This window comes from Oryctolagus cuniculus, chromosome 11 (assembly GCF_051225735.1).
Source record: "Oryctolagus cuniculus isolate XC-2025 breed Fujian yellow rabbit chromosome 11, ASM5122573v1, whole genome shotgun sequence".
NCBI lineage: Eukaryota > Metazoa > Chordata > Mammalia > Lagomorpha > Leporidae > Oryctolagus > Oryctolagus cuniculus.
The window spans coordinates 37,875,237-37,901,706 of NC_142877.1; the positions used below are offsets into that span (position 1 = coordinate 37,875,237).

General features: G+C 43.4%; 1 protein-coding gene and 1 long non-coding RNA gene across 5 annotated transcripts in view; one reads left to right on the top strand and one right to left on the bottom strand.

The window, feature by feature from the left end:
• Positions 1-26,470, bottom strand: part of LOC149123418 (uncharacterized) — a 207,965-nt gene that overhangs the window by 36,347 nt on the left and 145,148 nt on the right. For 3 of the 4 annotated variants that reach the window (XR_016215986.1, XR_016215984.1, XR_016215987.1), the window contains 2 exons: positions 17,087-17,242; positions 6,048-6,183 (listed from right to left, as the gene is read on the bottom strand). This is a non-coding gene — a long non-coding RNA (uncharacterized LOC149123418). The remainder of the gene's footprint in view (positions 1-6,047; positions 6,184-17,086; positions 17,243-26,470) is intronic. The other variant, XR_016215985.1, reaches the window with a different exon arrangement.
• SPTLC3 (serine palmitoyltransferase long chain base subunit 3) overlaps positions 21,666-26,470 on the top strand; it is a 159,547-nt gene continuing 154,742 nt past the window's right edge. Inside the window, exon 1 of the mRNA XM_002710970.6 lies at positions 21,666-22,161. Coding sequence (XP_002711016.4) covers positions 22,045-22,161 — 117 coding nt within the window. The 5' untranslated portion in view covers positions 21,666-22,044. The remainder of the gene's footprint in view (positions 22,162-26,470) is intronic.

Here is a 26,470-nt window from a genome sequence, read left to right on the forward strand (position 1 = left end):
CCCACACTTTTCCACAGAGGCTGCACTGATTTACATTCCCACCAACAGTGTATAAGTGTTCCCCTTTCTCAACATCCTTGCCAGCATTTGTTACTCTTTGTGTTTGGATTTTAGCCATTCTGACAGTGGTGAGGTGATAATCTCACCATGGGTTTTTATTTTTCATTTCCCTAATGGCTATTAATGTTGAGTATCTTTTCATATATTTGTTGGCCATTTGAATTTCTTCTTTTGAGAACTGCCTATTGAAGTCCTTTGCCCATTTCTCAACTGGATTGTTTTTTGTTGTTGATTTTTTAAATCTGCTGATATATTCCATATATTAATCCTATGTCAGATAAGTGATTTTAAATATTTTTCCCTTTCCATTGATGTCTCTTCTGTCTACTGATCATTTTCTTTGCTGTGTAAAAGCTTCTGAGTTTGATATAGTCCCATTTGTCTAGTTTTACTTGTGTTGCCTGCTTGTGCTTTGGGGGTCTTATCCAAGAAGTCATCCCCTGAGATGTGGCCTAGGGAGCAGTTGCACTCCTAATACCCATGTGGGAGACCTGGATTATATTCCTGGCTACCAGTCTTGGCATTGGTCCAGCCCTAGCTCTTGTGTGTTTTTAGGGAATGAACTAGTGGATAGAATCTCTTTCTCTCTCTCTCTCTCTCTCCCCCCCTCTGCCTCTCAAAATAAAATAATACACAACAATACTTTTTACTAAACATTCCAAGGTAAGTGCTTTCTCTTTCAGTGGCTGCTTAATGCTTCATGGTTTGTGTATAAACTATTTAATCATTCACCTACTGATGAATGTCTAGGTTACTTTCTGGCTTAATAATTACAGATATCTGTGAAGTGAAAAGATTTATGAATAACAAAATAATCCTTTTTTGAGTAATTTTCTTTTTGATAAATTTCTGAAGACAGAATACTGCAGACATGTTAATGGACATTGAGATATATTGCCAAATCATTTTCTAAACATATTATACTTCATTATCCATGCACAAAGAATTATACTTATAGATGACATTTTTAAAGAGTTATTTTATTTACTTGAAAGGCAGAATGAGTGAGTGAGAGAGAGAGAGAGAGAGAGATCTTCAGGTGGCAGTTTAACCCACTGTGTACCACAACATGGCCCCATGAGTGGCATTTAAAGATCTCTAAATAAAGACTCAGAATGTAATGACTTTTTGACACTTTAAAACTACCCCCATTATACTACAAGTCAGTGGTTATTCTAGAAAAGAGAGCAATTAGGGTTCTGGAGTCCTGGTCATCTTCTGTTTCTTGACTTAGGAACTGATTCCTAGAGGGTGTTCAGTTAGTGAAAACAGGGAAGTTGAGCATTTTTTCTATATATGTTACATGCCAGTAAATGTTCAAGAAATGCATTGCAGAGACTTCTTGGGGATGTCAAGCACATTTCAGGAAGACACATGAACAATCTGAAACATTTAGCCAAGTACTACCTCGGATAACATCTTTATATGCTCATACATTTTGCCACATAAGCCATCAAGGTCTGTGGAAGTTAAAAAGATTGTCCCAGAGCTGGCATTGTGACACAGTGGATTAAGCTGCTGCCTGCAATGCCAGCATCCTTACAGGAGCCAGTTTGAATCCCAGGAGTATCGACTGCTCCACTTCTGATCCAATTCCCTGCTAATGCACCTGGGAAGGCAGCAAATGATAGCCGAAGTCCTTGTGCCCCTGCACCCACGCGGGAAATGTGAATGGAGCTCCAGATTCCTGACTTCAGCCTGGCCTGCCATCTGGGGAGTGAACCAGAAGATGAAAGTCTTTCTTTCTCTCTTTAATTTTGCCCTTCAAATAAATAAATAAATCTTAAAAGATTGCCCCAAAGACAAAGTGGCCAGGCACAAGTTGCTTTCTAAACTTAAGCAGCAATCTCACATAAGCTCCATCAGGGAAACTGGATCTATCAACTTGGAGCTTGTTGTTTCCCAGAATAAACTTACCTGCTGACATCGCCCAAGAAAGTTAAATGACTGATCTAAGACACAAGCCTAACTAGTGGTGAAGCCAGAGCTAAACTTGGGCTTTTTTCTGGGCTGCCACATTGGAGCTTTCCCCAGTGTGCAGATTGTCTTCTCTTCAGTCTGAGACATGCATCAGAGACAGTAGATGTCATGAAACCCTTCAGCATCCTCCACCTGGCCTATCCAAGTTCTCTGATTCTGATTCTTAATAAGAATGTGCTTTTCTGTTAAGATTTTACGTATTTATTTATTTATTTGAGAGATAGAGTTACACACAGAGAGAAGGACAGAGAGAAAGGTCTTCCATCCACTGGTTCACTCCCCACAATGGCCACTACAGCCAGAGCTGGGCTGATCCAAAGCCAGGAGCCAGGAGCTTCTGGGACTCCCATGAAGGTGCAGGGCCCATGCACTTGAGCCATCTTCTATTGCTTTCCTAGGCCATAGCAGAGGGCTGGATTGGAGGAGGAGCAGCCAGGACATGAATTGGCACCCAAATGGGATGTCTGTGCCACAGGCGGAGGCACAGCACTGGTCCCACTCGGGGTGTTCTTAATCCTATGTTTATTTTATTTCTCAACATATTACCCAGCGATGAGACTACACACCTCCTTTATGCTTTGCACCTGTTGACTCCTTTGCCTAAAAGGTCCCTCTGTGTTCAAAACAATCAACAGAAGTCTTGTAAAGCAGATTTTACAAGTGAGTACTCGTCCAAGAACAACCCAACACTGAATTTTCATCCAGTTCACTTTCAAAAACCATGTCCTAAACAACTCCTCCCTGCTGCCTCTGGCCTTGCCTTCCTAGCAGGGTGAGTCTGGACAGTTATATGTGCACTTGCCTCAGCTGCGGCTCCCTTACTTGTCTTCTTTATATCCTCTGAGCTAAACATTGTTGTTGGCCCCATCTGCAGGTGAATAAACAGGAGTTCGGGAAGTGAATTGAGATTCCCATGTCCACAGCTTGCTAAGAGATCAGACTGCACGATGATTCTGTATTATCTTTCAGTTACGTACATAAATATGAAGATTTACCTGAAAAGCATTAAAGTGGATACTCTGGGAATCAGAAAGAATTTATGTCTGAATGAATTGCTCCCTGGTGTGTCTTTTCGACTCATAAGAGCCTAAACAGAACAGCGCTTGTCCTGTGCTGCTTGTCAGCTTCCCATAATGCTTAGTTAGGCCAAGAGCCCAGATCCAATAAGAACACATTAATTACCTTGGTATCTTTCTGTTTTTGTGGTCAAGATAAGCAGATGTCAATTAGATAAAAATATTCTTATTAGGGAAAATATTCTTATTAGAAAATACTTTTTATTCATAGTAGCCCTAGGCAACAAGAAAGGATTTCAACCCACCAAAAACACTGAAAGTCACAGAATAGTTTATCCTCAGAAACTCTTCCCAAAATATTAACAAGTGTTGTGGCCGGTGCTGTGGTGCAGTGGGTTAACTCCCTGGACTGAAGCACTGGTATCCCATATGGGTGCTTGTTCTAGACTCAGCTGTTCCTCTTCTGATCCAGCTCTCTGCTATGGCCTGGGAAAGCAGTAGAGGATGGCCCAAGTCCTTGGGCCCCTGCACCAACATCAGAGACCCAGGAGAAGCTCCTGGCTCCTGGCTCATGGATTCAGATCAGCACAGCTCCGGCTATTGTGGCCATCTGGGGAGTGAACCAGCAGATGGAAGATCTCTCTCTCTCTCTCTCTCTCTCTCTCTCTCCCCCTCTCTTTTTCTGCCTCTCCTCTCTCTGTGTAACTCTGACTTTCAAATAAATAAATATTTGGAAAAAATATTAGCAAGTGTTGAAGATGGGGAGAAATTAGAATCCTCCTGCACTGCTGGTAGAACATTAAACAGCGCAGCCTCATTGGCGAACACTCTGACAGTTCCTAAAAATGCTAAAGCTAAAGCTTCCACATGGCCCACCAATTTCATTCTTCTCCTGGGAGGCCAGAGTCTGCCTATGTGTTGTTTCTTGAGAGCCCAGAGTTTGCCAGGCACAAAGAGACAGACAGAGAGAGAAAGAGAGAGAGAGAGTAGTGGGGACAAACAGAGAGAGGGGCAGAGAGAGAATAATAGAGAGAGTGGAGGATGGACAGAGAAAGGAGGACAGAGAGGGGGAACAGAGAGAGAAGGGACAACCTAATAAAGCTACAAAGTCAATTAAAAGAAGACAACTGTGTTTTAGACTCAGCAGGGGGAGACAAGCATGCCCGGGTGATACAGATAAAAAGAGGAGCAATTTTGTCTTTTCCATTAGCCGTGAGACTGGCGTCAGATAAAATAATAAAACAAAAGCATCTGTAATGCTTAACCCACAAACTTTTTTTTTTTTTTTTTTTTTTTTTTGACAGGCAGAGTGGATAGTGAGAGAGACAGAGAGAAAGGTCTTCCTTTTGCCGTTGGTTCACCCTCCAATGGCCGCCGCGGCCGGCGCGCTGCAGCCGGCGCACCGTGCGCTGATCCGATGGCAGGAGCCAGGAGCCAGGTGCTTTTCCTGGTCTCCCATGGGGTGCAGGGCCCAAGCACCTGGGCCATCCTCCACTGCACTCCCTGGCCACAGCAGAGAGCTGGCCTGGAAGAGGGGCAACCGGAACAGAATCCAGCGCCCCGACCGGGACTAGAACCCGGTGTGCTGGCGCTGCTAGGCGGAGGATTAGCCTAGTGAGCCACGGCGCCAGCCCTTAACCCACAAACTTTTGTGGAGTGGAGCTTTGAAGTTTTCCCAGGTATATACTTCTGATGATATCAAGAAAACACAAATCTGCTCAAAGTAGGTTTCTCTTACTATATACTACTATATAGGTCAAGTCTGTGACCCCAAACGCTGTGGAGAGCCCTCCCACCCCCGACCACCATCAGTAAGCAAGCAATCAGCTCTTCAGCAATCTGCTCTGTGTCTTCTAACTCAAGTCAGTTCTGAATCCCGCTATTTAGAGGTAGCCCCAGAGTCCACGGGTGAGGGCTTAGTCACCAGGACCGCCTCCCTGCCTCCACTTTAGATGCCAATTGCAAGCCCCAGGTTGCAACCTGCATTTCTGTGGCTCTCACAATCCCCTCCTAGGGTTTAACCAATTTGCTGGAGCAGCTCAAAGAACTCAGGGACACAATTATGGTTGTGGTTCACTGTCAAGGATATTGCAAAGGATATACAGAAGATAGGTACGGGGGAGGGGTGCAGGGCTCCCTTGATCTCTCCAGGCACCTCTCTCCAGGAACCTCCATGTGTTCAGCTGTTCGGGAGTTCTTGAAACCCTATCCTTTTGGATTTTTACATACTTCACTACATAAATATAATAGAACCATGTATAACCTTGGAGCAATGTGAGTGAACAAAAATGCTAATGGACTGAGCAGAGAAACCAGCGAGGCCTGTCTGTTCAGATTCTTCTGGGCCTCTCTGCACAGCATTCCTTCCCCATGAATAGGAGGCAAGTCCCCTTCTCAAAGGAGGGTCTTATGGTCGACCAGATCAGGCAGGTCAGAGGATTTTTTTATGTCCAGAAGGAAGCGAGAGTATTAAAGCACGTTTTTAGTTTCTAGGACCTGCCTTGGGAAAGGGAAATTCTAGGTTCTCTGGACTGCCTTGGGGAGAAAAAAAGCAGTAGGTGAAAGGAAGGCAGGAGAAGGTGAGAGAAGGAGACACTGCTTTCCAGGGCCTCATGTTCCCCAGTGTCACTGTCTGTCACGTGTATGGCTCTGAACCTGTTCTGAAGCTGCTTCAGGAATCAAGGACAAAATCCTAAGTACTTTAATGCAAGATATAGATAGGCTATATGTCTAGTCAATTAGTAAATATCAAGAGAGTTGAGGGTTATGAGTTAGGAACCACGGATGAAAACCAAAATATAAGTATGTAACACGTTTGGGGCTGGCATTGTGGTGAAGCTGGTAAAGCCGTCTCCTGGGACACTGACATTCTATATGGGAGCCAATTCAAGTCCTAGCTGCTCCACTTCTGATCCAGCTCCCTGCTAATGCATGTGGGAAAGCAGCACAAGGTGGCTCAAAAACTTGGGCCCCTGTACCCATATAGCATACCTGGATGAAGTTCCTGGCTCCTGGTTTCAGCCAAGCCCGGCTTCAGCCATTATGGACATTCGGGGAATGAACCAGCAGATGAGAGATGGAAGATCTCTCTCTCTTTTCTCTTTCTCTCCTCTTTCTGTAACTTTGCCTTTCAAATAAATAAATATAATCTTTAATATAAATATATATACCACAATATCCAAGAAAATAAAAACATATTTTTAAATAAAAATTTGTCATGATTTGCACTAACCAAAAGGTGGAAAAAATCCAGATATCCATCAAATTATAACTGGATAAGTAAAATATGGTGTATCTCAGGCCAGTGCTGTGGCACAGCGGGTAAACTCCATGGCCTGAAGCACTGGCAAGCACTGGCACCCCATATGGGTGCTGGTTCTAGTCCCGGCTGTTCCACTTCCGATCCAGCTCCCTCCTATGGCCTTGGAAAGCCGTACAAGATGGCCCAAGTCCTTGGGCCCCTGCACCCACATGGGAGACCTGGAAGAAGCTCCTGGCTCGTGGTTTCCTGGCAGCTCCAGCTGTTGCAGCCAATTGGGAGTGAACCAGCAGATAGAAGACTTCTCTCTCTCTCTCTCTCTCTCTCTCTCTCTCTGCCTCTCCTCTCTCTGTAACTCTTTCAAATAAATAAATAAATCTTTAAAAAATATGGTGGATCTATTCTGTGAGCAACCACAGACAGTCGCCCTTTTAAGAGACAGGAAAAACCTTATCTCCCTGTTACACTTCTTACAAGAGACTGATGTAGATAATCAATCATGCTTAAAACCTGCATTTATCCCTTAGGTGTTTTACTGTATCCTTGTAATCAATGATTGATAACATTTTATGATCTGTCAAGTAGAAGAACCTTTTTAACCCCAAAAAGTCTTTTACATATGTAAATCTTTTGTGTGCCTTCTTGTATACAACTGTTCATATTTAAATACTGTTGGATTTGTTAAATAAAGGAGCCTTGATCAGGATTTGTCTTGGCTCCATTCTTTGCATCCTTGTCCCCATTCCCACTCTGTGTTTCAGGAAACCCAGTTCTTTGTGCTGCAGGCCGGCACACTATTCAAGTGGGATATTATTAATCCACGAAAAGAATGAAGCACTAATATAAACTATAATGTGGATGAACTTCAAAAATATTATGCAAAATGAAAGAAGTCATTCACAGAACTATCACATATGGTATGAGTTCATTGATTTGAAATGTCCAGAATATTTAAAATTATAGAGACCAAATAGATTTGTGGGTATTTAGATAAGGGCTGGGGTTAAGAAAATAGGAAGTGATTGCTAATACTTATAGCATTTCCTTTTAGAGACACAAAAATGTTCTAAGCAGCTGGTGCTGTGGCTTAGCAGGTAAAGCCACTGCCTGCAATGTCAGCATCTCATATGAGTGGTAGTTTGTGTCCTGGCTGCTCCAGTTCCAATACAGCTCCCTGCTAATGCACCTGGGAAAATAGCAGAAGATAGCCTAAGTATTTGGGCCCCTGCTAACTATGTGGCAGACCAAGATGGAGTACTAAGCTACTGGGTTCCACATGGCCCACTGCAGACTGTTGCAACTATTTGGAGAGTGAATCAGCAAATGGAAGATCTCTCTCTCTCTCTCTCTCTCCCCCTTTCAAATAAAATAGATAAATCTCTTTTTTTTGCAATTTTAAAATTTTTTTATTGAGATATATTTTACATGTAATAAAATTCAATACTTCAGCTACAATTTAGTGATTTTTAGTAACTTTATTGAGTGGTGCAACCATCAACATAAATCAGGTTTATACTACTTCAATTTCCCCAGTAAGACCCTCATTTCCATTTCCTGTAAATGTTCATTCCCACACCCAGCCTCTCTTCTATAAAGAAGAGTCTGTCTCTATAAAATTGCAATTTCTGTACACAGATTCCTTATGTGTGGATCCTTTCACTTAAAAATTAGTTCTAATTTTCACCCATGTTGATAGTAGTCACTAGGCTACTGGTTTCCACCTAGCCCACTGCAGACCGTTGCAACTATTTGGAGAGTGAATCAGCAGATGGAAAATCTCTCTCTCTCTCTCTCTCTCTCTCTCTCTCTCCCTTTCAAATAAAATAGATAAATCTTTTTATGAAATGTTCTGGGGCTCGGTTAGAATGGCTTACATACAGAAATCAACTAAAAACAGATGCTGGCGAAGATGTGGGGGAAAAGGCACACTAATCCCACTATTGGTGGGAATGCAAGCTGATAAAGCCACTACAGAAGACAGTTTGGAGATTCCTCACAAATCTGAATATAGCCCTACTACATGACCCAGCCATCCTACTCCTCGGAATTTACTCAAGAGAAATTAAATTGGCAAATAAAAGAGCTATCTGCACCTCAATGTTTATTGCAGCTCAATTCACAATAGCTAAAACTTGGAATCAACTCAAATGCCCATCAACAGAAGACTGGATAAAGAAATTATGGGATATGTACTCTATGGAATACTTCACAGCGGTTAAAAAATGAAATATGGTCATTTGCAACAAAATGGAGGAAACCAGAAAACATCATGAAAGTGAGTGAGTGAAATAAGCCAGTCCCGAAGGGACAAATATCATATGTTCTCCCTGATCTGTGACAAGTAACTGAGCACCTACAAGGAAACCTGTAGAAGTGAAATGGACACTATGAGAAGCAATGACTTGATCAGCCCTTGTCCTGACTGTCGAGGAACAGCTTACTATTTTATTCTTTTTAGTATTTTCTTTTTCTACTTAATACCATTGGGTGAACTCTTTAATTAGCACAGAATTATTATTAGGTGTTTAAATCTAACTGAAAATTGATCCCTGTTAAATGTAAGAGTGGGAATAAGAGAGGGAGGAGATGTACAGTTCAGCACACACTTCCTCGGACTTATCCCTATGGGTAAGCTAAAAACTTGCCATGATTCTCCAAATCCCATTAAGTTGGCAGGTACCAATGCCATCTTAATAGTTAAAGTGATCAGTTTAAGTTCATAACTGATCATGAAGATAGCATTAAGTGTCAAAGGGATCACACAAATAAGACCAGTGTCTGCTAATAATAATTGATAGAATTAAAAAGAAGAGAATGTTCCAACATGGGGAGTGAGATACACAGCAGACTCATAGAACGGCAGATGCCCTAAACAGCACTCTGGCCTCAGAATCAGTTCTTAAGGCATTTAGATTTGGCTAAAAAGCCCATGAGAGTATCTCAGGCATGCAAAGCCAAGATACTGTGGCAAAAATTGACCTAAATGAAAGATCTCTGAGAATGAGATCTCAGTGGAAAGAATAGGCCATCAAAGAAGGAGGTAACTTTCTCTGAAGGGAGGAGAGAACTTCCACTTTGATTATGGCCTTATCTAAATAAGATCAGAGTTTGTGAACTCAAGAATCTTCCATAGCCTTGGCAGCTTATGACAAGAGCCTTGGGTGATTACTGACGTCATAAATAAGAGTATCAATTGTTAAATCAACAAGAGTCACTGTGCACTTGCTCCCCACATAGAACCTCTGTTTTTAATGTGTTGTACTATGTGAATTAACGGTAAAACCAGTCCTCAAACAGTACTTTATACTTTGTGTATCTGTGTGGGTGCAATTTGTTGAAATCTTTACTTGGTATATACCAAGTTGATCTTCTATATATAAAGATAAATAAAAATGAGTCTTAATGAAGAATGGGATGGGAGAGGGCTAGGAGATGGGATTGTTTGCAGGTGAGAGCATCGGTTCTGGGGGAAGAACCACTTTAAAACAGAAGTTGTAATTTTGAAATTTATATTTCTTAAATAAAATTTATATTTATTAAATAAAATTTTTCTATGAAAAAAAGAAATATTTTGGGGCTGTCATGGCATAGTGGGTAAAGCTGCCACCTGCAACATCAGCATTCCCTATGGGTGCTGATTCATGTCCCAACTGCTCCACTTCGATTCAGTTCCTTGCTAATGGCCTAAAAAAAGCAGCAGAAAATGGCACACGTGTTTGGGCACCTGTTACCAATGTCAGAGACCCAGATGCAACTTGACTTCAGCCTGGTCCAGTGCTGGCCATTGAGGCCACTTGGGCAATGAACCAACAGATGGAAAATTTATTGCTCTCTCTCTCTCTCATTATCTCTCCTCTGTCTATAACTCTGACTTTCAAATAAATTTCAAAGAGTCTTTAGAGATAAATTTTAAAAAGTTCTAAAATTGATAGCAGTGATGGTTGCACAATTCTGTAAAATTCTAGTAACAATACTAAAAAACATTGAATACTACACTATAAATGGGTGAATTGTGTGGAGTATAAATTATATATCAATAAGGCTATTATAAAAAAGAATAAAATAGGGGCCGGCGCCGTGGCTCAATAGGCTAATCCTCCACCTTGCGGCGCCGGCACACCGGGTTCTAGTCCCGGTTGGGGCGCCGGATTCTGTCCCGGTTGCCCCTCTTCCAGGCCAGCTCTCTGCTACGGCCAGGGAGTGCAGTGGAGGATGGCCCAGGTGCTTGGGCCCTGCACCCCATGGGAGACCAGGAAAAGCACCTGGATCCTGGCTCCTGCCATCGGATCAGCGCAGTGCGCCGGCTGCAGCGGCGGCCATTGGAGGGTGAACCAACGGCAAAAGGAAGACCTTTCTCTCTCTGTCTCTCTCTCTCACTGTCCACTCTGCCTGTCAAAAAAAAAAAAAAAAAAAAAAAGAATAAAATAGTCTTAGAAGCTTCAAAAGCATTATAAGCAAATGTTTAATGACATATTGTTGCATTCAAAACAAGGTAAGGGGTCACTGATGCACGTCTTACTTGCGGTTCATTTCTGTTAGTTTTTCCACGTATCAGGTACATGTGACTACTTCATGATCATCTTCACACTAACACAACAAGGACTAGGAGCCAATGACTTGGAAATGGAACAAGGGAAAGTTGTCAGTTTCTCAGAACTGGAAAAACAGGTTGAATGTAGATTTGGCATGACACCAGATAAAGTTGTGGTAAGTATTTCACTCACGAGAAGGAAGAAACATAACTATTTGGAAGAAAAGATGATGTGATTAAATGTGTCAGCAATATCTTCTGGAAATTTAACACATCGTGGTTACTGGGTGATCTACACCCTATTCAAAGGTCAAAATGCAGTTAATGTACAACCTTCCCTTCCCCTCTTCTATCCAGAGGAGACTGAATTCATCACGGTGCACATGCGTGTCTGTGTATGTGCATACACAATTTGTGGAAAGGAAAACTTATTATGATACTAGTAGTAATAATTTTAAGATTTTTAAAATGGGGGTCGGCGCTGTGGCGTAGCGGGTAAAGCCACTGCCTGCAGTTCCGGCATCCCATATGGGTGCCGGTTTGAGTCCTGGCTGTTTCGCTTCCAACCAGCTCTCTGTTGTGGCCTAGGAAAGCAGTAGAAGATGACCCCAGTCCTTGGGCCCCTGCACCCACGTGGGAGACCCGGAGGAGGCTCCTGGCTCCTAGCTCCTGGCTTCAGATCAGTGCAGCTCTGGCTGTTGCGGCCCGTTGGGGAGTGAACCAGTATATAGAAGACCTTTCTCTCTCTCTTTCTCTCTTTCTCTCTCTCTCTTTCTCCTTTCTCTGTGTAACTCTGACTTTCAAGTAAAAAAAAATAATCTTTAAAAAAAAAGATTTTATAAAATGAGTGTTTTCGAGCAATAAGATTACACAAATTACAATTACATACACTACTATCTCAGAATCACAGTATTGAGCGAGAGATGCCAGGCACCAAAGAGTGCATCCTGTGTGATTCCATGAATACAAAGTCAAAAAGAGGCCAAGAAAACCCGTGCTGTTAGAAGTCAGGGTGGTGGCTACTCCTCAGGAAGTTAGAGCTGGAGTTTGCAGGTGGTACAATCTGGGGTGCCAGTAATATTCTACTTGTTGTTTGAACATGAGGCGCATCTATTAATATTCTATTTTTTTTTCTTTTAAATATTTATTTATTTATTTGAAAGTCAGAGTTACACAGAGAGAGGAGAGGAAGAGAGAGAGAGAGAGAGAGAGAGAGAGAGGTCTTCCATCCACTGGTTCACAGTTGGCTGCAACTGCCGGAGCTGCGCCCATCTGAAGCCAGGAGCCAGGAGCCTCCTCTGGGTCTCCCATGTGGACGCAGGGACCCAAGGACTTGGGCCATCTTCCACTGCTTTCCCAGGTCACAGCAGAGAGCTGGATCGGAAGTGGAGCAGCCAGGACTAGAACCGGCACCTATATGGGATGCCAACACTCAGGCAAGGGCGTTAACCCACTGCACCACAGCACCGGCCCCAATATTCTATTTCTTGTTTGAACATGAGGCCCACATTTTCATTTTATACTGGGCCTGCAAATTTCATAGTTAGTCCTTCCCTTCCCTTTGCTCATTTAATATGTGTAATGTGTCTAAAATTTCAAGAAGTGGTTGTAGCAGCTATAACAAGTGTCAAAAATCATACATTTGGGACTGGCGCTGTGGTGTAGCGGGTAAAGCTGCTGCCTGAAGTGCTGGCATCCCATGTGGGCAGTGGTTCAAGTTCTGGCTGCTCCACTTCCGATCCAGCTCTCTGGAAGAAGCTCCTGGCTCCTGGCTTTGGATCAGCACAGCTCCGGCCATCGTAGCCGTCTAGTGAGTGACCTAGCAGGTGGAAGACCTCTCTCTTTCCCTCTGTCTCTGCATCTGCCTCACTGTAACTCTGCCTTTCAAATAAAATAAATAAATCTTTTTTTTTAAAAATCATTTGTTCAGGACAGGTAAAAACCAATGGAGTCAAAACTGTCTAAACAAATTAGGAATTTTTATTTGTATTGTAGGGGATACTCCAGTGCTGACACCATTCACTGTCTAATCACAGCTTCCTTGTGGTTTGGAAAGGAGAGAAAGAATAATCAAGATGATCTCACCAACTTCAAACCTGAATACCAACTTGATATGAAAGAGTATTTCCTATATGTTTCTGTTTCTATCAAGGAGGGGAATAATACATTTGACTACCAATTACTAATTGTGTTGTTTTATCTGCTAGTTGTTAAGAAATTCTGCTGAGATAATTTAATGCTATAAACATTTTTTCTAGCTTACATGTCCATGCTTTGCCTGTCTCACAAGATTCAAATGTCATACATTCCCTTCACAGGACTGAGGGCTAATACAATGCAGACCACCCTCTGTGTAGCAGAGATGCAAACTGCTGCTTTAAATGTAAACCTCCAGTGCTAACATTTAGCTTTCTCTTGAAAATGAAGAGCTAAGATCTTCTAATATTTTTACTGTTACACGAATTTTAGTTTTCCAATATTTTTACTTTTGCAAGAATGGACAGACCTCGGCCAGTCTGACTTCAAGGCAGCCCAGAGTGACACAGTGGAGGTACAAGCGTAATAAAGCAAGCTCCATTTTTATTGAAAATCCTGATCTACTCCTTATATCTTTCCTGACTACCTGGGACCTACAATTAAACTGTCTTTTGAGTCTTGGCTTTTAACGTGTAAAATGAAAATGTTATTGTGTATTATCATGAAGAATCTTCTGATGATTAGATGGAATGCAGAAAAACCCTAAGAAACAATCCGAAACATGTGCTAAGGAGAAATATCGTCTACTTCAAATGTCTCACAATGTAGTTTTCAAGAAATGATAAAACTCGGCCTTCATTCAAATATAAAATGAACACATCAAAGATTTTATTCAATCTGTTAACTAACCAACAGTAACATATAAAGACTGAGTCGAAGGAGAATCTGAGGAACATAGAATAATCAATAGATGTGTATGAAGAGACAGATGGGAATGAAGACATACATTTTCTTTCTTTCTTTCTTTTCTTTTTTTTTTTTTTTTTTTTTTAACAGGCAGAGTGGACAGTGAGAGAGAGAGAGACAGAGAGAAAGGTCTTCCTTTGCCGTTGTTTCACCCTCCAATGGCCGCCGCTACTGGCGCGCTGCGGCTGGCGCATCGAGCTGATCCGAAGCCAGGAGCCAGGTGCTTCTCCTGGTCTCCCATGGGGTGCAGGGCCCAAGCACTTGGGCCATCCTCCACTGCACTCCCGGGCCACAGCAGAGAGCTGGCCTGGAAGAGGGGCAACCGGGTCAAAATCCGGCGCCCCGACCGGGACTAGAACCCGGTGTGCTGGCGCCGCAAGGCGGAGGATTAGCCTATTGAGCCACGGCGCGGCCAACATACATTTTCTAATAGAGGAAAAGCTCCCTCTCCAGGGAAGCACAATTTTTTATTGTATTTGATTGATTTTTAACTCATAAAATGGATTGAATGCTTTTTAACCCATTACATGGACAGAAATCAGTTGTATTGCTTTCCAGTAAAAATTCAAGTGCGGGGCGAGTTGTGGCACAGCAGGCTAAGCTGCTGCTCAGGAGGCTCACATCCCGGATCAGAATGGCAGTTAGAGTACCGGCTGCTCTGCTGCAGTTCCAGCTCCCCGCAAATGCACCTGGAGAGGGAGCACAGGATGGTGTGAGGACCTGGGTCCCAGTCACTCACGTGGGAGACCAGGATGGTGTGATGGTGTGTGTGTGTTGTGAGGATGGATAGGCAGGACAGTGAATTATTGATGTAGACTATTATACCCTACAGATAGGCAATATGAATCTGCCCTTTACTTCTCAGCCTGATAAGCTGCCCTAGTCTCATATAAAGAGGAAAAGTTAGAGTGCAGAGGTGTAAAAACAATAATAATAATCACATCAGAATAACATAATAATCTCTTCTGGACTTTTATGCTCCAAATGTGAAATCCTTGGGAAGAACATAGAGACGGGCATGAATGACAGCACCAGGTTTCGGGAGAAAGGAATGTTCCTGGGGGACTACAGAAGAGATGCTTCCAGGCTGTGAGGAGGGAGATTCCACGAGAAATACTGACCAGAGGCACAATATTGAGTGGCTGTAGAAAGGCTTGCCCTGCTTGGCAGGCAGTGCCCCTAAGAGGAAGGAAGTCCCTGGAATGAGAAAGCCTCAGAGAGTCTAGGCAAATGGGACCTTAGGCCCCCATCTTTCACAAGGTCAAATGATTTTTCCCCCATGCTCTTTATTACATGCAAATTGCAACTGGTACGTTTCCTGTAGCTAAGCTAAGCATGAAGCACAGGGCCTGTGTGTGCCAGAGGCATGGTCAAGAATGCGTGTTCACCATGACATAAATACCTAGAGGTGCACGACTCCTACTGCAATATGACAGGAAGCAGGAGAAGAAGGAAGACTTGGCTCTCTGCAGGCTCTCAGGGTCCTTCTCGTCAGGCTCAAGAGTTTGGAGCTGAACAACCAGGCTGTTTGAATGCCAGGCTACTGGGTAATGCTGGGACGTAAAAGCTACTGCTCTGCCCTGTTCTGTTGTGGTCAAGTACACATCAGATCAGTAGGTACATGAGCACCCAGGCAGATAATATGCTAACTCTCTCAATCCAACAGTCCACAGACACCAGCAGCAAGCAGCCCACGCCTGTGAATGCCTAGCACTGGAAGGAGGAGTTTAGGGGCACGGAATAAATACGGTTTTCCTTTTCAGGCACAGGGAATTTAATTCCTCAGAGCCTTTCCGTGAGAAAAAAAAAAATCACAAGGAAACAACATGAAAACCTAAAGCTCAAACAAGTTCAGGTTTGTCAAAATTCACTAACTGTACCTTAGGCTTTATGTGTTTCACTTTATGTAAACTTTACCTTTAAGAAACCCCCAAGAGGGCCTGGCTCAGTGGCCTAGGAGGCTAAGCCTCTACATAAGGCACCAGCATTTCATATGGGCACCAAATTGTGTCCTGGTTGCTCCACTTCTGATCCACCTCTCTGCTGTGGCCTGGGAAAGCAGTGGAAGATGGCCCCAGTGCTTGGGCCCCTGCACCCATGCGGGAGACCCAGAAGAAGCTCCTGGCTCCTAGCTTCAGATCCGTTCAGCTCTGGCCATTGCAGCCATCTGGGAAGTGATCCAGCGAATGGAAGAAGACTTTTCTCTCTGTCTCTCCTCTCTCTATTAATTCTACATATCAAATAAATAAATAAAATCTTAAAAAAATAAACCCAACAGCAATAAGATACCTCTACGAATTCACTAAGACCATTAATATGTTTAGAAGATTGACCATATGTAGTGTTAGTGAGGATATGGAGCAGCTTTGATGTCCATTACTAGTTGATGTATAAGCTGATGCAAGCACATGGAATTATTTATTAAAATCTTCCACAGTTGAATAAATACTTATCTCATATCCCAGAAATTCCACTTGGAGGTACATACCCATCAGAAATGCAGATATATAATACGGTTACCAAAATATAAACTAGAAAATTCATAGTAGTGATCATTTTAATGACTAAAGACTGAAAATCAAATGTCCACAATAGATTGAATGAAGAAGTTATAGAATGCTATAAAATGGGATACTATTACAACAGTGAGACAACTTGCAGCCACACATACTGCAAAATGGAAAGCTCTCTCAAACATACTAATTAGGTGAAAGAAGCTATAAATAAAAAATATAGGCAGCATGAGCAGCATACTGTGTACTGTTTCTATAAAATCATGACGCAGAAGTCTTCCTGGGTGGTAGAAATCTCTCATGACAGTGGCTTTGAGGAAGTAATGAGTGGGGCAGTGCACAAAGAGGCTTGCAGATGCTCGAACTTTCCCAATTCTGGGCCTGGGTGATAGTTACCCAGGTATGTTAACCTTCTGCAAATTCACTGCACTTTACACTGATGCCATGTATCTTTGTTGGTGTAAATTAGAATATAATTTAAACATGGCTGGAAAGAGGCTTTGGATGCTGAACCTGAACATGAAGCTGTGAAAGCCTCTATCAGGGGTGAGGAAAGTCTGGCCCTCAGGCCATGTAAAGCCTAAGAAATCATTTAGATTGGTCCCACCAAGGTAACCACAGGTGAGACTCGAAACCTAATAAATCTATGACAGATTCATTTTCAAGCTGATAATTTTGTATGCCCTGTAGCAGAAAAAAAAGTTCCCTACCCCAGAGACGTACACACAGTGCAGCCTGGCAGTGGAGATGCCAGTTAAGAGGGCTGAACCCCACGCTAAGGTACCTGGGTTTGATTTCCAGCTCCAACTCCTGACTCCAAGTTCATGTTAATGCAGGTCCCTGCCACGCATGCGGAGACCCGGATGGCATTCCCAGATCTGTCTGGTGTGAACCAGTGGATGGAAGTGTTCTCTTTCACTCTTGCTCTCTCTCTTCATCTCTGCAATAAGCAAAATCAACAAAAAATTAAAATGCACATTTTCTACCTTCATTAAAAGAAAACAACAAGAGCAATAAACTAAAGAGACATTCTGTGGTTCTTTACAAATTTTAGATTAGTGCTAATGGCACTAATTCGGAGTCATGGTCTGCCAAATTGTCCACACTCTAATCTGTGGACTCAGCGAATGTGTTCTTTCACAAGAGGAAAAGGACTTTGCAATCTATTTGCAATCTGTTACATGCAAAATTTATGTTAAAAGGAGTAAGTTCAAGAGATCCACTTAAAACATGGTGACTGTGGTTAATAGCAATGTATTTTATTCTTGAAAATTGTTAAAGATTAGATTTTAAGTGTTCTCATCACACACACACACAATGATAACTGTGGCAAGGTAATACCTATGATAATTAGCATGATTTAAACATTCTGCAATGTATACTTATAGCAAAACCCAACCTATTGTATACTATAAATATATAGTCTTTTTTTTTTTTTTTTTTTTTTTTGACAGGCAGAGTGGACAGTGAGAGAGAGAGACAGAGAGAAAGGTCTTCCTTTGCCGCTGGTTCACCCTCCAGTGGCCACTGCAGCCACTGCGCTGCGCCTATCCGAAGGCAGGAGCCAGGTGCTTCTCCTGGTCTCCCATGAGGTGCAGGGCCCAAGCACTTGGGCCATCCTCCACTGTACTCCCTGGCCACAGCAGAGAGCTGGCCTGGAAGAGGGGCAACCGGGACAGAATCCGGCACCCCGACCGGGAGTAGAACCCGGTGTGCCGGCGCCGCAAGGCGGAGGATTAGCCTACTGAGCCACAGCACCGGCCATAAAGTCTTATACATTAATTTAAATAATTTTTAAATGACTTTGCAGAGGTAATCGAGGTTATGCTAAGATTAGCCTTTATTAACGGATGATTATTATCTAATCACATGATTTCTGGCTGTGGGCATTCACAGCTAGACAATGAAAGCAAGGCCACAGGGATGCAGCATGTCTGGCTCTGATGACGAGGAAGGGGTCATTAACCAAGGAATTAAGGTGTCCTCTGAAATTCAGAGGAGCCAGGGAAACAGATTTTCTTGGCAGGGCTGGGGGAGCCTGAATGATGCCTTGATGTGAGCCCAGTGAGACCCATGTCAGACTCCTGACCTACAGAATTCTAAGATGACTCATTTGTGTTGCTTTAGCCACTAAGTTTGTGATGATTTGTTACGGTAGCAACAGAAAACTGGGGAAAGTGGTGAGCATTTCAATTCCATTTACCACCCCTTGCTGACCAGAAACATAAAATGATTCTATCAAAACATTTTTTAAAGGTAGTAAATGTATCTTTTATACAGATAAAATATATTCTAAAATATTTCTCAGGGATAGGTGTGTGGCACAGCAAGGTAAGCTGCCCCTTGTGATGCTGGCATTCCGTATCTGAGTGCTGGTTTGAGTCTTGCCTGATCCACTACCTAACCAGCTCCCCGGGAAGGCTAATACACCTGGGAAGGCAGTAGGTGATGGCCCAAGTCCTTAGGCCTTTGCCACCCATGTGGGAAACCCAGATGAAGTTCCTGGCTCCGGCTTTGACTGGCACAGACTTTGCTGTTGCAGTCATCTGCAATTTGGGGACTGAACCAGTGAATTGAAAATCTCTCTCTCTCTTCTCTGTCTCTCCCCTCCTATCTCCCTCTCTCTTTCTGTCATTCTTCCTTTCAAATAAATAACTGAATATTTTTTAAAATGCCATGAAGTAGTTATATACTTCAATCAAAACAATGTTGAATCTTTTTAAGTAACCTGAGGCAGTCGGACCAAGAGTAATTAATGCTCCCTTCTCTCTCTCTCTCTCTCTCTCTCTCCCTCTCCCTCTCCCTCTCCCTCTTTCTCTCTCTCTCTCTCTCTCTTTCTCTCTCTCTCTCTGTTGCATAAGTCTTAGGAAAAAATAAACCAACATAGCAGGAACTTTCAACTCCTAGGATAATAGCCATGGAAGAAAGACCAGTAGAATTCTCATTCTGCTCTGAAGACAAAGATGGGGAGGGATGTAATAAAAATGCTAAGCTGGAGATACTAACTGGGTAGGGCAGGACACACTTGATACTAACTCTATCTCATCACTTGGCCCAGGATCTTATCTTAGTTCTCCAATGTTTTTTGGAATGCAAAAAAATGGGGAATCTTACCTATAAATCATGGTTAAGAGAAACATTATCATCACCTCCTTTCAAAGTCACATATTCTGGAGTAGAAACAAACCCAGCCCAAGAAAGCTGTGGGCCAAGAAATGCAGCTCTGGCAATAGGGAACATTTCTGTTGTGCTTGTTGCCTGTGGGCTTTTGCTTTTGTTTGTTTGTTTTTGTCTGTTGAGCCAGTAAATGAGTTGCTTTTCTAAGCTCCTATTGTCAACGAAGGCTAGACTCAGTACAGGGATGAAAAAGCAGGCCATCCACTTCCTGCTCATCAGAAAGTGTCGTGAACAACATCCTTCTGCCAAAAATGTTAACGAGAGGAAAGCATAAGGAATTAATTTGGTCATAGAGTTTTGTGGCAGGGGGAGTCTTCACTGAGAACCCGAAGACCCAGGATGAACTAGTCCTTTTTATGCTTAGGTTTGAAGAAGTATGGATAGCCATGTAGAAATATGATTAGACCAAAAGAGTGTGACCTAATGTTAATAGACTGAGTAGGAAAACACAGCAAGGTCTCTCTGTTCCGATGTTTTTGCCTCTCTGTGTAGCATTTCTTCCTCCTGGGTATGGGGCAGGACCCCTTCCAAAATGGGTCTCTTGCAATCTACTCTCAGACAAAACAGGTCAGAGAATTTCTTTATGGTCAGCTCCAAGACAGAATGACAGGGTTAGACTGCTGTGGGGCAACTTAACAGGAAGATTAGTTAGGAATGAGTGAACAGAATCACAATTTCTGCCAGCCCTGCATTGTAACTATTTCCTCACCTGCCAATCCAGTGGGCCCACTTTCCCATGATGCACCTGTGTCTCACCCTGGACAAGGAGGAAGCAGATACGATGATGGCCATGTGGGTTAAAGTCTACATGGTGGTGCCATGAAACCTTCAGAAAGCTTGGTGCATGCTAAATTTCACACCATTTGTATATCCAAATAAGGCTCCACTACCTATCTCATAAGAGAAACTGATAGCCTGGGAGGTTTTCCCTTCTCTTACACTTGGCCTCTGGATCCTGCTCTGGTCTCCCCCGCAACTCTTAGGCAATTTTAGCCCACTTACAATGGGTATTTCTGCATATAGGGTGGCCCACCCTCACATGTGAATGTGTATTTACTCTCTTTTAAATAAATCCAGTGCTCAGTTATGTACTATATTTATGCCTCTGGTTTGAATTTTTATCTCTGTGGGGGCAAGAACCTAGAACTAAAGATTACAATACACAGTCCCATAACAAGACTAGAATATATATTTAGACTTCATGACTTGCTTTGGGGGGAAAGAGGGTTTAGTTTCCACCTTGGGCAAGAGAAATTCTAGTTTCTGTCACTTGCCTTATAGGAAAAAAAAAATGGGGGGGGGGTAGGGGAAGCAAGACACAGGAAGTCAGGAGATGATCAGAGAGAAATGTTCCTTTTCCAGCTGCTTCTGGGCTCTTTACCTTGAGGTATCATATTTTTTGATCCCCAATACAAGTCAATCATGAAAGTGGGCTTTGGAAGACTCAGTAAGCTGTAAATGATTGACACTGTCCAACAAACCATATCACCACAGTGCTAGTTGATGAGGATAGCAAGAAACAGACCTCTGATGACTGGTGCATTGAGAGTATGAGTTAATGAGTAAACCACAGGTGTGTGGGCTTGGGACCCTGCTCTCACTGCCTACCTGACAACACCTGTGTCAGTCCCAAACCCAAGCCACACTGCTGTTTTGTTTTGTTTTAAAGGTGGAAATCCTGAGACACAAAGAGAGTGTATGGTTCTCCCACGATCACATTGCAGAGATACTGAAGTCATCATGAGAAACCATATATTCTGTCTTCCTGTAAGCCTTATTGACTTAGCAGTCCCTCATCATACCCCTGGCTTTAATTGGTTTGAATATTGAGTATTTGACAGTTGTTAATTTTTACACCACCTAAAAAGTATATAGTAAAGCAAATATCGCGTACGATCCGCCTTGCGAATCATTTTTCAGTGTACAGTTCAGCAACATTTAGTACATTCACACAGTGCAACAAGCCACCTCCATAACCTTCCTGATCTGCCCCAACTGAAACTCTGCTCTCGTTAAACAGTAACTTTCTGCGCCCTCCTCCCTCTAGCCTCCGGTCACCACCTCTGAATGCAGTTTAAGAGCCAAAAAGGCATCCTGACGTTTGAGCTCTGTTGACAGTCAAAAAAGTAATTACACGGGGGGAAGGAGAGGTGACAGAAAAAGGTAGTGCTGGAACTGACGCTGCAGTGCGCAGGAGGCAGTGAGAGTGTGCCTGTGCGTGTGTCTTTAAAAGTCTCTCCACCTCCCAGCCCGCCTCCTAGAGGCTCGCCACTGGGTTTCGCCCTCCCCAGGTTTCCTCCGTCCCCAGGAGGAGCCAACATGGGCCACTTCCTCTGTAGTTTTGTAGGCAGGTTTGTCTCGGAGGAGTCCACATTCTGACTGGAGTTGTGGAGTGTAAAGGTAACCACTGGTTTTTCGTTTCAAAGATCTGGCGAAAAGATAGGCTGGAAAAGCCTGACTGGTCGGATTCCTGTCCAGGCTCAGCCTTCAAGAGCTTCCCCTCTATCCCCTGGCGCCTGGAACACTGAAGCTCCCCAGGAGACCTCTCCATCACTTCCCCCCCAAATGGCTAATCCTGGAGGTGGTGCTGTTGGCAATGGTACCCTGCACAACTGCAAGACAGAGAGCAACTGTGTGGAGGGCGGACACTGCACCAAGAATGGAATAGTGAGAGAAGCCCAGGTAAGAAGCGCTCAAACCCATCCTTATCCTGAATGATCTGAGCCCCTCTGTGTCTCTTTGCAAAGCTCTTTGAGGTGGAAATAACTTAAACTGCCTTCAGTGTTGTGTTTTGTGTGTTCAGGGCAGCTAATGTCAAATGCTCCAATGCTCCGCTCCCAAAAAGTTTAGCTATGGATTAAGGAGAGAATTTCTTTTCTAAACAAGAGAGAACACACTGAGACCCACACAGCTCTAGACTCCCCAGAATATACCCTTTCCTGCTAGACTTTTCTTTGTCTCTTTGGAGGGCAAAATTCGGAATGCTCCCACTGTTCAGCTAAATTGTCAGGTCATCAGGAGAGCTGCTACATTCACAATGCTTTGGAACAAAAAGAGGAAGTGAAAGTAAATTGTGCCGAGACTGTAGTGCACATGGCATGGTCCTCACATACATGAGAGACGTCTCTGCTTGGAAAAAGGTCTGTTTTGTTTTGCTTGCTGGTGTTTAATGAAGCATTGTCGCAGCTTGCAGCTTGATTTGAGGCCAGAGTCCTTTGAAATCTGACATCACTGGCATGCCAAGGCACTTCAGAACCCATGGCCTCTGGTGACATGCCGCACCTTTACAACAGACTTTTGAGTTTTCCCATGTGACACTTTCTGCTCTGGCTGTGAAGGAAGGTTTGAGGGGAGGTACTGGGGGTGGGGCGGGAGGGCAGGGACTCAAGAAATATTGTCAACTTCTTCAAAGGAGCCGGTGTCTGTGAGGTTCTTATATAAAGGCGGTTCTGCACTTCCCACATGATGCCCTGATGCTCTGCTCTGAGCAGACCGGGTGAGCTCACCTGCGTCAGGAGCAAACCTGAGCAGCCAAACAGGTAGCCTCCCTGTTGGGAAAGGAGAAGCTGCCCAGGGAACGCCACGCAATCTCCCATCATTCAGTCATCCCAGAGAGCCAGCATCCACCCAGGGAAAAGATCAGATTGTTCTAAGGTTTCAGGACAGGTAGGGCTGGATGGGGTCAATGCTCCACTCAGTGAATTCATTTTCTGGGTCCAGTTAGAAGAGACAGGAGGTCCTCTGGAGCCTGGGTTGTGTGTGAAAAGGCACAGTTCCCAAAATGTTAAAAAAAAAAAAAAAAAAAAAAAAAAAAAAGACATCAACTTAGCCTGGGGAGTGTCTACCGATTATCTCAGTACCGAGCTCTGTCAACTGAGTATCTGAAACCTGGAGCAATGTGAAGAGGAAGTACTCAACACTCATTATTTCCAGGAGCGAAATTACAATGATATCCACTATTTACTCTCTACTGAATAGCTGTTCATTCCACTGCCCAAGATGCTTCTTACACTGGAATGCCTGGAACTCCCTGGCCACTCACCTACTCACTACCCACTGGATCATTGTGACCCCGGAGGCTCTCATTCGGTCAGACAGGCCTGCACAGCATGTGTCTTTCTTCTTATCTTATTTTTATAAACACATTCTATGAGGTTAGGAACTTAAAGAGATGGTTACAGCAATTCCAGGTAACACAGAACCCAGGCTCCAGTAGTAGGATCTGACGACAAGACTGTAATTCCTTCCAAGTCAAGGTTTTCCTGAGAGCAGCAGAAAATATCGGGGCTGCTATTGCCTGTTCTCACGGCTGTTTTGCTCTTTCTGAAGGACTGTCCACAGCCTGTGGTCTCAGATATATTTAGGTGTTACTAAGTTGAAATTGGCTTCCACTGAGAGCCTCAATTATGGCTTAAAAATATTTTCCAAAAAGAATAACCCCTGCTGAGATCACAGTATAATACAGCAAACAGTCTATCATGCAGCCTGTTTTCCCCTGCCATGATGTGAGTGAAGTCGGCTTTGCTATCCTGATCCTCAGCTGCTAGTTTAACTCTGTTTTGCTTTGGGGCTTTTTAACAAACTAGATCTTGACCAAAACCCTTGCTGGTGATAAAAGAAATCCATCAAGGCTCACAGATATGTCAGGCTAGTAATCTTCCAAACACATTATGCCTCACTTAATGCTCGGTGGTGTAGCATCTACAATCCCTACCAGTTTCTCCAGAAATTCCCTGGCCCTTTCTTTTCTTTCCGATTTACAACCATTCGGCAACACAATTATGCCTTTTCTATTTGGAGGACCCTTTGAGATTCCATTGACCCAGGGTTTCCTGGCATAACCAACAATATGAAAACCAGTGCTAGATCGTTGGTTAGGAATCCTCCTCCCTTTGTTCCAACATAGCCCAGTTTGAACATCCTGGCTGTGGTACACAAGTTCATTACCCCAATCTCAAGACTGCCAAGGGGCCAAAGCTTTCCAATTTTTTTTTTTTCCTTTAAACCCCATATGCCCTGAGGACGCACTGAAACTTGGTGTCATCACTGATTAAGTGCATTCTTTGTCCATTTCCAACATGCCATCATGTCTTTCACTTCTAACAGAACATTACTGTCCTGGAGGGTTCCCTCTCCCCTACTCTGAGCCTGTCCACATAAAAGAGAGAAGGGCCCCTAATATCCTTAATCCATAAATGCCATAGTTCCTATAATTTCTTATTGACTTAATTCCATAGAATTACTTTGTAGTTACAATCTACATAATTGCTTTTTATTTGCCACTAATTATTTCTGAGTTTGCCAGAAACATCTATTAGGGAAGCATGAACCCAGGGAGGTAGACCTTCTATCTTCTTCACTCTAACTACTGCATTCTCCTAGAGGTACTTTTTATTTTTTTTTTAACTGGATAGGGTCTGCATTTTCTGTTAAATTGATCCTATAAAGATGAAAGAAAATTTGTGAGGCTTTCCCTAATCATTCCTTTCATGGAATACCAAAATATCATGGGTTACAGGTGTCTTAATTTGGTGTTTATGGAGTTCTTGCCCTATATGCTGTAACATTACATGCAGAATGTAGTGATCCATAAGATGCAGTTTTTTCTCTCACCCACTCATTCATCAATATTTATTAAGAATATGTTCTCTTTGGAACAACAACTATTGGATTTCTCATGAGTTTTGTAGGCTAGGAATTCAGGGAGGAATCATAGAGGTGGCCTCTCTCTCCTTCACGTGGTGTTTGCTGTGGTCAGCTTGCCTGAGTGCTTTCACTAGTTCTCCAATCCTATAACGAAATACTTGAAGCCATGGGACTTTATGAAGAAGACAGTTTCATTTAGCTCACAGTTCTGGAAATTGAAGGACATGGCATCAGCATCGGCTCAGTTCTCATGCGGACCTCATGGTGGACGGCACCACAGTGGTGAAAACGATGTAGGAAAAGGGTATCATGCTGCCAGACAAGAACCCAGAGCAAGTCGGAGTCACAGTTGTTTCCAGGGACTCACCCCTAGTTGACCTAGGAACCTCCCACTGGGCCCTGCTTCTTAAAGATTCTACACCTTCTCCCAGTACCACCACCATTGGGAGCAAAGTTTCTGGCACAAAAACCCTGGGGGAACAAACTCAAATCATATCCAAACCATAGCTATCCACCCCGGACTCCAGGGGCTCATGTTCTTCTCACAATGCAAATTGAGTTCATTCCATTACCAATACTCCCAAAGCTAATTCTAAAATCACCCAAAAATTCAAGGCCAAACTCTCATGAGATATTCAAGGTAAATTCTTTCCAGCTGTGAACTTCTGTAAAATCAAAAAAGCAAAGCATGTACATCTAAGATACAATAGCAATGCAGGGATAGGGTAAACATTTCTATTTTAAAAGGGAGAAAAAGACACACAGAAAATAGTAATTGATTCATGCAAGGCCAACACTCAGCAATGCACACTTTAAGTCTTAAAGCTCTAGGTCTTACTTCTTGAGTACACTACAGTGAAGAGTGGGCCCACAGGCCTTTAGCACGCCAAGGCTCTGCTGCTCATAGTCCACATGATTACCTTCTGGGCTGCTTTGGCACGGTGCCTGCAGGTTTTCTCAGAAAGTGTTGGCTAGTGCTGGTAGCTGGACATATCTGGAGTCTCTGCTACAGATCTCCTCCCAGGACTTCACCGAACATAGCTTCACTGGAGGCTCTCTTGAGGGCCTCTGACCCTGTGATACACTTTCATAGGACTTGCCAAGCCTTACTTTGAAATCGCAATGGAAGCCACCTGGACCCTCCAGTGTTTGCATTCTGTGTGTCTGTGAAGTCGACACCACAAGGATACAAGGTCTGCTATCTACATGGGCCTGTTGATTCACAGCCATAGTGACTGCAGCGCACCTCACCAGAAAGCAAGATTCCCAAGGTGGTCTTAGGCAGGAAGACCACGGACAGTGCCCAAGGCTCAGTCTCTGAAATAAATTTGCACTGGAGGGCTCC